Source organism: Cebus imitator, unplaced genomic scaffold, assembly GCF_001604975.1.
Source record: "Cebus imitator isolate Cc_AM_T3 unplaced genomic scaffold, Cebus_imitator-1.0 Scaffold83, whole genome shotgun sequence".
In the NCBI taxonomy this organism is placed as follows: domain Eukaryota; kingdom Metazoa; phylum Chordata; class Mammalia; order Primates; family Cebidae; genus Cebus; species Cebus imitator.
In genome coordinates, this window is record NW_016107398.1 from 5,332,841 (window position 1) to 5,344,862 (window position 12,022).

A 12,022-nucleotide genomic window follows, 5' to 3' on the forward strand; every position below is an offset into this window, starting at 1 on the left:
CCATGCCCAGCTAATTTTTTGTATTTTTAGTAGAGACGGGGTTTCACCGTGTTGACCAGGATGGTCTCGATCTCTTGACCTCGTGATCCACCCGCCTCGGCCTCCCAAAGCGCTGGGATTACAGGCTTGAGCCACTGCGCCCGGCCACTCCATATTTTCAACAGCACTTAATATTGTCTGTCTTTTCAATTTTAGCCATTGTAGTGACTTACAGTGGTATGTCATTGTGGTTTAAATGGTACTTCTCTAATAAGTAATAATTTTGAGCATTTATTTTTGTCTTTATTTCTTATTTGAGGCAGAGTCTCGCTCTGTTGCCCAGGCTGCTGAAGTGCAGTAGCACAATCTCAGCTCACTGCAACCTCCACCTCCCGAGTTCAAGTGATTCTTCTGCCTCAGCCTCTGGAGTAGCTGAGATTACAGGCACACACCACCACATCCAGCTAATTTTTATATTTTTAGTAGAGATAGGGTTTCACCGTGTTGGCCAGGCTGGTCTTGGAACTCCTGACCTTGTGATCTGCCCATCACAGCCTCCCAAAGTGCTGGGATTACAGGCAGGAGCCACCGCGCCTGGCCTTTAATATTTATGTCTTTATTGGTCATTTGTATACTTCCTTTGTGAAGTATTTGTTCAGTTTTTTTTGCCCATTAAAAAAATTCCGTTGTCTTCTCTTTTAGTTGTAAGTTATGTGTAAAATATTCTGAAAACAATTCTGTCATATATGTCATTTACAAATATTTTCTTCCAGCCTGTGGCTTGTTTTGACATTCTTTTAACACTGCCTTTCAGCAAGCAAATGTTATCAATTTGATGAGGTCCACTTTATCACTATTTTCTTTTATGAATTATTCTTTTGTTCTACATTCTAAGAAATCTTTACCTAACGCAAGGTTACAAAGATTTCCTCCCATGTTTTCTTCCAAAAGCTTGATAGTTTTAACTCTTACTCTTAGGTCTGTGATTCATTTCACGTTAATTGTTGCCTAAGGTATGATTTTGGGGATCAAAGTTCTTTTTTTCCATAAGGATATCCAATTGTTCCTGCATCATTTTTTGATCAGAATCACCATTAAATTACTCTGACCTTATTGGAAATCAATTGACCTCATACATGTGCTTCTATTTCTGGGCTCTCACTTCTGTTCAATTGATTTATGTCTATATTTTCACAAATATAACAGTCTTCATTACCATAGCTTTACAGTAAGTCCTGAAATCGGGTAGCATCAATTCTACAACTTTGTTCTTCTTTTTTTTTTTTTTGAGACAGAGTTTCACTCATGTTACCCAGGCTGGAGTGCAATGGCGCGATCTCGGCTTACCGCAACCTCCGCCTCTTGGGTTCAGGCAATTCTCCTGCCTCAGCCTCCTAAGTAGCTGGGATTACAGGCACGCACCACCATGCCCAGCTAATTTTTTGTATTTTTAGTAGAGATGGGGTTTCACCATGTTGACCAGGATGGTCTCGATCTCTTGACCTCGTGATCCACCCGCCTCGGCCTCCCAAAGTGCTGGGATTACAGGCTTGAGCCAACGCGCCCGGCCTTGTTCTTCTTTTTCAGATTTGTTTTGGCTAAATCAAGGCCTTTGCATTTCCATATAAATCTTAGAATCAGCTTGTCAATTTCTAAATAAAGTTCTGTTTGAATTTTCAGTGGGATTGCATTAAATTTGTATATCAATTTGGAAGAGAATTAACGTGTCAACCATATTGACTATTCGGTCCAGGAACATGATATATCTCTTTATTTCTCTTGGTGTTTAATTTCTCTCAGGAATGTTTTGTAATTTTCAGCATACAGTTCTTGCATGTGTGTTGTTAAATTTATTCCTAACTAGTTTGTGGTTTTTGATGTTGTCAGTGATATTGGTAAAAAGCAATGATTTTAAGTTTGTTTTCCTAAAAGTTTTCTCCTATAAGGATTTTGAATAAGATTAATATAAAATCCTGAATAACCCACTTAGCTTTAGTGACTTATGACTAAAATTTTCATTGCATAAGTGAATGTTCTTTCTCCTGTCAGTTATTTTTTATGGAATTACCTGAAGAGTACATTAGCAAGCTGAGCATTTTCATTAGGTGACTGAGCTATTTTGACATCTTAAATTTGAAAATTATTACATGTATAAAAGGGGCTTATGATGAATAACAAAAGATACTTCTCTAACCCCTATTGTTAAAGGATTCCAAGGGTTTTAGAAGTGGACGAAGACAATATATATCTATTTCTTATTATAGTAGAGTATACAGGTGGATACTCTAAAGTCTTTCATTACCATTGACATTAGAGAGTATTTGGTTTTCATTATCAAACTAGAAATGAGTAGAAGTTTAAAATGTTGAGAAAGCTTTAAATTTTCTCTGATTTAAATTTTAATCAACTTATATCAGGATCTTGATGTCTCTCTCTTTCTCTCATTTTGTGTTTACATAGATGGCTTTGGAAGATGCAGAACAGAAGCACAATCTTTTACATTCAATCTTAATGGATCTAGAAGACCTATCAATAATTGTTGAAACAGATGAATTAACACAATCCATACAAGAGTTAAGTAATCAAGTAACAGCTTTACAAGAAAAAATAATGGAAAACCTTCCACAGATTCAGCAAATGGCTGATGTAAGTTGGCACCATAAAGATGCGATTTATTATTCTTAATTTCTGTTTCATTCAGAATTAAATTAGAGGCTGGGCACGGTGGCTCATGCCATCATCCCATCACTTTGGAAGGCCAAGGCAGGCTGATCACTTGAGGTCAGGAGTTCAAGACCAGCATGGTCAACATGGTAAAACCCTGTCTCTACTAAAAGTATAAAAATTAGCTGGGCGTTGTGGTACACGCATGTAAACCCAGCTACTTGGAAGGCTGAGATAGGAGAATCACTTGAACCTGTGAGGCAGAGGTCTCAGTGAGCCAAGATTGCGCCACTTGCGCTCCAGCCTGGGTGACAGAGCAAGATACTGTCTCCAAAAAAAAAAAAAAAGAAGAAATAAATTAGATTTATACTGCTCACCCAGTACTACACAACTAATCATTGTGAAGACACATTGATCTGGTGAAATTTCGTTTGTTATTTGTTGAATTATATTTTACTTTACTTTGCAACCTGTAATGTAACTATAACAAAAACATCTCCCCGTTTTCAATCTGGAAGTGGTCTGTTTAAAGAGTAGAGAATCTTGATAAAAATAAGCTGTGTGTTTTCTCTTTGTCAAAGACAGATATGATTGATTTTTAAATGCTGGTTAGGAAAGAGGAAATTGAAAGAGAATCCTGGCCAGGCACAGTGGCTCATGCTTGTAATCCCAGCGCTTAGGGAGGCAGAGGCAGAAGGATAGCTTGAGCAAGGGAGTTTGAGGCCTGTCTGGGCACTATGGTAAGACCCCATTCTCCACAAAAAGGAATTAAAAACAAGTTTAAAAGAGGTAGTCCCAAGTCTTTATTTACCAGTAGCAAATATTTATTGAAGGGCTGTTGCATGCCAGCCTCTGGATTTTTATTTTTGCTTGAAATATCTGATGCATTTGTTTAAGGATAGAGTCACATAGTAGAGGCAGTTATAGTTAGTTCTTCATTATTTACCTTTGTTTCTCAGTTACATTCCCTATACCACACTCATGTATCTTCAGGGAATAATAACTGTTAATTTTATTCGTTATTGAAGCTTATTTCAAAATTTTTAAATGCTTCTATAATTTTTGATGAAAATTACCCTAAAATACATTGTATAATTCTATATACTTTCTTAAATCATAGTTGCACAGAATAATGCCCATTTAACTTTTCCTCATAATTGGAGATATCACTGTAAACAGCTATTGTACATACTGCTTCATTTGCTTGTAAAGTTTTGTTGGTTCCTGGTTGGACATGGTGGCCCTTGCCTGTAATCTCAGCACTTTTTGGGGCTGAGGTGGGCAGATCACCTGAGTTCAGGAGTTCGAGACCAGCCTGGCCAACACAGTGAAACCCCGTCTCTATTAAAAATACAAAATTAGCTGGGCGTAGTGGCAGGTGCCTATAATCCCAGCTACTGGGGAAGCTGAGACAGGAGAATCACTTGAACCCGGGAGGGAGAGGTTGCAGTGAGTCGAGATCACGCCATTGCACCCCACCCTGGGCAAAAAGAGCTAAACTTCCTTTTCAGAAGAAAAAAAAATTTTCTTGGTCCCTGTATTGAAAGGCTCCAGACTGTTATAATTTGATATCCTGTCTATTTTTATGTCATTTTTAAATCTCCTTCATTATTTACCATACCTTCTTATTGGTACAGTCTATTTGCATTGAGCTCTAAAGGCCTATAGGCTCTCTCACAGTTGTGTGGACTTCAGTGTGTAGATTTTGCGGCATACGTTTTGTTTATTTTTGCCGCATTTCACTTGAAGGTTCTTGACCAAGTCCTGCAGGTTGATGTTGGTGAGAGAATAACCACTGGAAAAATGATCCATTGTTTACATTAATCTGAATAGGTTATAAAATAACTCAGTGATGCTCTGCTTGGCAACAATTTATTAGGGAGTTAGTGAAAAAGTCCTGATCCTTTTCTAGTTCCTGTGTGTCCATTTCCCAAGGGTAACTTTATCATTTTACTTAAGGTGGTGGGATTTTAAAAAATGTCATACCCACCTATTTTCAAGTCTTTAGATGTAATCCAAAGATAAATCTAAAGAGTTTGTTTTAAAAAAATTGATTTCAATATGTATGACCTTTGATCTCATAGTATGAGTAATTTAAAGTTGGCCATACGATGATCTTTAGTCTGGAAGGTATATAAGCAATGCTTTGTAGTATGGTGTGCTATTTATAGATTAAGATTTTTACTAAAAATGTTGAACACTATTTATTTGTAGTGCTTGGTTAGTTTTTAAGAGGTATAGCTGGCAAACATTATTTGGCTAAATAAGAGAATAGAATTGATTCCAATAAACTGTTTTATAGATGATTAATATACAATATATATTGTATCAGTTTGTTCTTACTTCTGAAATTCTAGGATGTGGTTGCTATTGAATCTGAAGTAAAATCAATGGAAAAAAGAGTTTCAAAAATCAAAACTATCCTATTATCAAAAGAAATACTTGATTTTTCTCCTGAAGAACATCTTAAACATGGGGAGGTAAGCATAGATCATTATTTAAAGTACTTTCTTATAATACTTATTATGTCTTTTTAAAAACAATATGATGTGATACAAAAGCATTTAGTCTTAGTAGAGGAGGTTAGGAAATTGATGGGAATTACTATGTATTTTAATCATAGTTGTAGTATCACCTATGTAAAGATAATTTTCCTATAAGTTATTTTTTCATTTAAGTCAAACTCAATGTCTTGAGTACCTAAGTCAGGCTAAAGTGGGTTCCAGCCGCAGCTAGACTGCTCACTGGCTGCATGACTTTGAGTAATTAATGTTTTTTGGATTCTCTTTCATATCTGTTCACTGGTACTGAGGTGATGACATTGGCCAATTATAATGTAATAGAGCCCCTGACAGAGGAGCTGGGACATAACTAAACAACAGACAAAGGTTGATCCCCCCACTCAGCCTAGTGATTGAGAGCATGTGGCTTAGGCCCAGGGAGGCCTGGATTCTATTCCCAGCTTTGCCTCTTACAGACTAAGCTTACCTGGATCTTCTAACTTCTGTGAACCCAATTTCCTCACCTGTGAAATGGAGGTGAAGGGGGTTGTGAGGATGAGTGAAATGATATTATATGAAATATGACTTAGTAAAGTGAATAATCTCTTCTAATGTATTAGTTACATAAATCTAGATTTCTGTGGCTCAGGTATTATTAAAGCAAAATATAATTATACTCTTGGGAGTGTACATAGTCCCTGCGTATGTCCTGGGACTCATGCAGGTCAGTTCTGTTGAAGTCAGTAAGCAGTTTTTGAGGCCTGCTACATGGGAAGCCTGTGCTAGGTGCAGTTGCTACGAAAGTGAGAGGCAGTACCTGCCCTTACATTACTCACTGCCTAGTGACAACATACACAGCAAAACGCCAGTTCTACACAGAAAGTGGAGGGAGAGAAGGAAGAAAAAAGTTGTCCAAATGCATAATTGAGTACTGATAGGTTACTCTTCCCCAGGTATTCTTTCCTGAGACCTTCAACTCCCAGGTCACGAGTGACATTGTAGTTCTTTTCAATCTGAGCTAAGAAATTGTTTTAAAAATGGAAACTATAAAAACTAAATTATACAGTATTTTAATTTTGAATAATTAAATTTAACAGTGACCATTGTCTTTTCATTTTTGTAACATGCGTCTCTTGCATAATTAAGGTCATACTTGAAAACATATGCCCCATGAAGAAAACCATTGCTGAGATAGTGTCTTACCAGGTGGGACTGAGGTTACCCCAGACAGGAATGAAACCTCTGCCTGTGTTTCAGCGGACAAATCAGCTTTTACAAGATATAAAACTATTGGAAAATGTGACTCAAGAACAGAATGAGTTATTAAAGGTGAGCAGTTTCTAATGACAGTCAACCTAGTGGATGAAAATGTTCACCAGTGGTTTTGTTTTCATTTCTGACTGAAATTAATTATTATCCTATTAATTATTATAGGAGGTGGCATTTGATATAAAAGCATATCTTCATGCTGAAATGGAGCTAAGGTTATTTTTCTCAGTTCTTATCCTTGTTCTGGTTGAAGACATGAAAGCATAGTGATGGTCTATTTAATTTAATTCCACAGTTTATTAAAGACCTTCATGGGCAAAATGCTGTGGGAAGAGAGTCAAACCTGAACAAGGCATTGGCGGCCTCTGAGGCCAGCAGATCTAGAAAGTAATCATCACCGTAGTAATCTCTGCTTTCTCAGTCACTCTCCTATCGATTGTCTCATTTTGTTACGAAACATGCGATATAGGTTGAGTAGGCACTTTATCATCTTTGTTTTTACAGTTAAGGAAGTTGGCATCAGGGTTAAGTGACCTGCTAAAGGACCACAGAGTTAACGTGTGTAGAGGTTAATTTATGTATACACGGAGCAAGAATTTGAGTTTCTAAGCTCCTGGTGTCATTTTGCATATTGAGAGATGATATTTTTCATCTTCTCTCCAGAGAGGTTTGGTGGAGGTGGTGGTGGTGGTTGGGTTTTGTTGGATCACTAGTCTCCATCAGGAATCGTCATTAGTTAGAAATAATCTTTAGTTTGGATTCCTAGATCAACAGTCACTCCCACAGGAACAGAAAGTTGCAGAAAGAGCCTTAAACTGCACAGACTTTCAGTCCTCTTCATCCACCGCGTGCGTGCTGCCTTTCCTGATTAGATGGGTCACTGTAGGGCTTATTTTTTATTTCTTTTGAGAAAAATGAAACCACCTTTTGCTTGTAAAAAGAAAAATGACTGTATCTTATTCCCTGTTAAGTTTCATGCACATTTTTGTTCTGTTCTCCTAAGGTTTGAGGATACTGTACTCTCTGGTTTGCGTCTTAACTCTGGTCTGGCTACTAGTCAACTGATAGCATTCTGTAACATCCACAGAGAGAAAAAAGATCTAGCACTCAGTGTACTATCTCGTAATAATATAAAGAGAAGAAAAAAATATAAAATTTGATCTATTATTTTCATCCTGTTGTGCTTTATTGGTCTCCTGGTCAGAAGAAGAAAGCAACAGTCCTAACTATGCTTTCAAGTGGCTTCTTCACAACATGAAAGGGGTGAAATAGAAGAGGAAGTTCTATTTTGTGCCAAGTTAGGTATCAAACTGTGCTGCCCAAACTTTCCATCTCATTGTGCTGATAGCAATCAGATGTCCCTTCATATATTTCAAATCTAAGTAAGACAGAGGTGATGACAGTCATTAGAATATGGTACATTTCCTTTGATTTCTACTTGAGATATTGTAAATGACCTTGTAGAAAATAAGACAGATTACTTTTGTGGGAAGTAAGGGGCTGTAGTTCATTATTAAGGGCTGGGGAGCAGATGTGCACAGTGCACATAGTTACTCATTTCCAGCCTACAGCTAAAATTATGGTTAAATATTAAAGAAAATACAAGGAAGAATTCCATGTTAGCTAGAAGCTTTGTAGTTTTAAAAGGCATTTTGCTTCATTATGTAGCATACCAAAGAAGTATCTCGTTTTTCTTTTGAAGTTCATTTCCTTATTTTTCATCACACTTAATCATGCTATTTAGTCCACAGATAGGTCTGAGCTTTGCTGCTCCCCCAACACTAGATGCCAGGTATTGTTCTGGTTAGTTTTGCTTTATTCTGCAAATTCAGGCTGTTCTTGAACCCTCAACCTCTTACTCATAAAATCTATATCACTGATCCCAACGGGTACCAAGTAAAGATGAGTTTGGACCGGGGAAACCCATTGTCCCTCACATCACATGCTCTGTTCAATCTGAATCAGTTATGTCACCTTTCTATGTGGAAAACCCACCTTGGAATATGTATTAAAATGGTGTCTGTGACTCGTCAGTAATTTTTCAAAAGTTAGCAACTTTATGTTGACATGCAATAAAATGCTTTACAGAAGAAACTTACTGGACTGGAAATACTTAAGAGTAAAGGTGTGTCCAGTGAGGCTTGTACTTTAAGCACTGCCCGGCATGCCCTGGCATCTAGGAGAGCAAGAAGATCAGGTGTCAGCTTGGCAAACATTCTTCTCTCTGTTTAGGCCACCACATCCTACTGAAATCTCAATGGTTGTGTATTTGCTGTAAGTGATTAAAACTTCTGTGGGGATAGGCAATGAAAATAGTCCATTAATCTACTTAGATTATGACAATTTTTTTTTGTGGGGGTTATTTTATAGGTAGTCATAAAACAGATCAATGAATGTGATGAAGAAATAGAAAATTTGAAACAGATCTTAAATAATCATTCAGCTCAGTTATCCTTTGAACATATGTCACCAGACCAAGCTGCCAAGCTGCCACAGCTACAGGTATGTTTCGTTCATTCATAAAGGTATGTTTCATGTGTCCATCAGTCCATTTATTTAATACTTACTAAGCCTTTGGTGTCTAGAAGCCTTTCTGGTGTATAGTGTAAGTTCCTATTTCTCTGTAACAGTTTCTGTGTGTATTTACTTTCCATTCCTATTTCATAAAATAGGTGATTATATAATGATCATTACTAAAAAATGATAAAATTGTAGCCCTTGATGTTTAATCAAGAGAAGCCTTATCTTTGTATGGCCTGGGCAGCCCTAACCTCAGAAAGTGGGCCAGGGTTGCCACATCTCCGTCTTTAATGGAGGGCTTTTTAAGTGCCCATAGCCTTAGCCTGATGCCTTTTGATCTGAATTTGCCCTGGTACCAAGGAAGCTGATATAACATACAGGATATGTGGACAACCTGACTTTTTGGGATAGAGTCAGGCAGTGTGGGCAGGCTGGGCTTTGGCAGTTAAAGACCCCAAATACTATTGTAATGAAGAATTCCATTGCCATATGTCGGAATTCACAGTATCCTGTAGATTCAGCTACAATGGTTTGCAGGTTAACCGTCTATTACTAGTGTTTTTCAGCCATTGCTTTTGAAGTAGCATTTTTATAATTAAAAAAAAAAAAAAACCTGATCGTATGCTAGGGATAATAGAAAGCTGCTTTTTTTCCTGCCATCGAGTTATGCAGGCAGGCAATTAATATGGTACTCAAAGGAAGATTACACCACTTGCTGGCTGTGAGACCTAGGGCAAGTGATTTGACATCTACAGAGAAGTACAGGGGAGTGCAAAGTGACACAGCTGTTCAACAGTAGATCAATAATTCCTGCTCAGTATTAAAGACTCAATATTGTAAAAACATTAGATTTCCCCTTATGCTGAAAATTCGAGGACCCCAAAGAGCTTTTGTTTCTATGAATTATATCCATTGATACAGAAGTTAAAACTCAGAAATGTAAAAACATTTGTTTAGTTTTTAAGTAACAATAATAAACCCACAACATGTTAATAGGAATAACTATTTTATTATTTTTTTTAGAGAAGACGTCTCACTATGTTACCCAGGCTGAAGTAGAAATAACATTTTTATTGAAGTAGTTATATTTTCTAAAACAAATAGTAATGAGAAGACTGACACTGTTTTATGTATTTGTAATATCTTTAATATCCGGCTTAATATTAGGTCAGTGCACCCACCTAATAGACAGACAGATTCTTACGTTTCTGCATTTGATCTGTTTAGGCATGTAGTTTTGTTTTAAGTATGTGAAGACAATCTAGCCTCTCAAATACATGCACTTGGAAGAGGGAGGAATATTTTAATAGTCCTTTTGAATAATTGTGGATATTTTTCTTTGAAACTATACAAAGACCCAACAAGTGCAAATTACATGTTAATTATAAAATGGAATCTGAAGCCATGTCAATGACCTTTACATGTTCTTATGTTAAAATACATTGGTCTACTTTGTACTTTGAATGGATCTTCTAACAATGAATGCTTTTATAACATCACGTTAGATCATTTGGAAAATATTGATTTACTGAGTTGTGCAGATCTTCCAAATGTTGACACATTTCAAGTCAATATTTCTTTAAATCATAGTTGTTGATATTAACACCTATCTCTTCGGAAAAATCTTTTAGTATCTAAGGAAATCAATATAGTTTATCAGCTGGCATTTTTCAAGTAAAAATAATGTTCTATGAATAAAAAGGATAGTTCAGCTTACAATTCAAACAATGACCTAAGTGGTTTTTCTCATCCATTGGCCCTTGGTATGCAGTAAAAGTGCCATATGCATACTTGCCATTTTTTCACAAAGAATACTAAAAATACATGCTGCTGTGGTTTGAATGTTTTTACCCCTCCCAAAAATGTTGCTCCCCTCCAACGTTTGTATTCATGTTGAAACTTAATCACCAATGCAGCAGTATCGGGAGGTGTGGCCCTCGGGAGGTGATTGAGTCATGAGGGCTCCTCCCTCATGAAAGGGATTAGGTGCCCTCAGTAAAGGGCTTGAGGGAGGGAGTTCACCCCTTTTTGCCCTTCTGCCTTGTGCCATGTGATAACTCAACAAGCCTCCCTCCAGGAAAATGGAATTTTTCCATAAGAATATCCTTGATAAAGATATGTGTCTTAGTTTACTTGTGCTGCCATAACAGATTACCTGTGACTGGGTAATTTATAAAAACATCAAAGTCAAGAACCCAGTAACAACGAACAAACTTGGTATCCCTGCCTTGATTGATATAAGGTACCAGTAGTTATACCTACCATTGCCTTCATGCTATCAGTGCAAATGTCAGCACAGTATAAAAGGCAAATAGCATGTTAGTACTACGAAAATTATCTGGACCTCATGCACTGTGGCCAGGGGTCTGCAGATGCTGCTTTGAGAACAGCTACTCCATGTAGGACTGAGGCTCTACTCTGTTTCTGTTATTCTAGTGCTGTAGTGTTGTTCTTGTTGGAAGGCAGTGTACTTCTAAAGTTTAGTGTTTATTGAAAATGGAGCACAAAATGCAGCCAACTCAGATTGAAGTCAAACTGTTATTTCTCAAAAAGCAATCACAGAAATGTTGACTTCAGACAGAATAAGGGTATTGGCCTAGGAAAGTGTGCAGTAGAGCCATGAGAAAGCCCAGGCCTATGTTCTGCTAGCTGCTATCTGCAGCTTTGGACAAATCACCTTCTTTCCCTGGCCTTTAGAACTCTCCCTTGCAGGTAGAGACAGATCACGTTTCTTTCTTCTGTAAGAAAATTAGTGCTATGAATATCTGTAGGATGGGTGGATGGATGAGCCACTGCTCACTTACTTATTCTACACTAAAATCTTCCTGCTAAATAGGAATAAATAAACAAATAAAGGTAACATGTAGTATATCTTATTATGGGAATGATGGACAGAAAGGAATGATGGACAGATGGAAGAAAGGAGGAGGAAAGAATAGGGGTTTAAGGAATATATTGGGAACAAATTTCAAACACATGAAGGTTTTCTAAAAAAGAGCAGACTGCTTCTGATGCAGCAGTCACTTCAGGAGCTCAGGCAAGTTGAATGACATCTCTCGGAGGTGCTAGAGAGGGGGATGTTAGTGTAT

General features: G+C 37.3%; 1 protein-coding gene across 11 annotated transcripts in view; it reads left to right on the forward strand.

Moving 5' to 3' along the window:
- Nucleotides 1-12,022, forward strand: part of SYNE2 (spectrin repeat containing nuclear envelope protein 2) — a 405,273-nt gene that overhangs the window by 249,299 nt on the left and 143,952 nt on the right. For 10 of the 11 annotated variants that reach the window (XM_017533965.2, XM_017533967.2, XM_017533970.2 and 7 more), the window contains 4 exons: nt 2,440-2,625; nt 5,001-5,123; nt 6,291-6,473; nt 8,784-8,915. In XM_017533965.2, coding sequence (XP_017389454.1) covers nt 2,440-2,625; nt 5,001-5,123; nt 6,291-6,473; nt 8,784-8,915 — 624 coding nt within the window. The remainder of the gene's footprint in view (nt 1-2,439; nt 2,626-5,000; nt 5,124-6,290; nt 6,474-8,783; nt 8,916-12,022) is intronic. The other variant, XM_037740445.1, reaches the window with a different exon arrangement.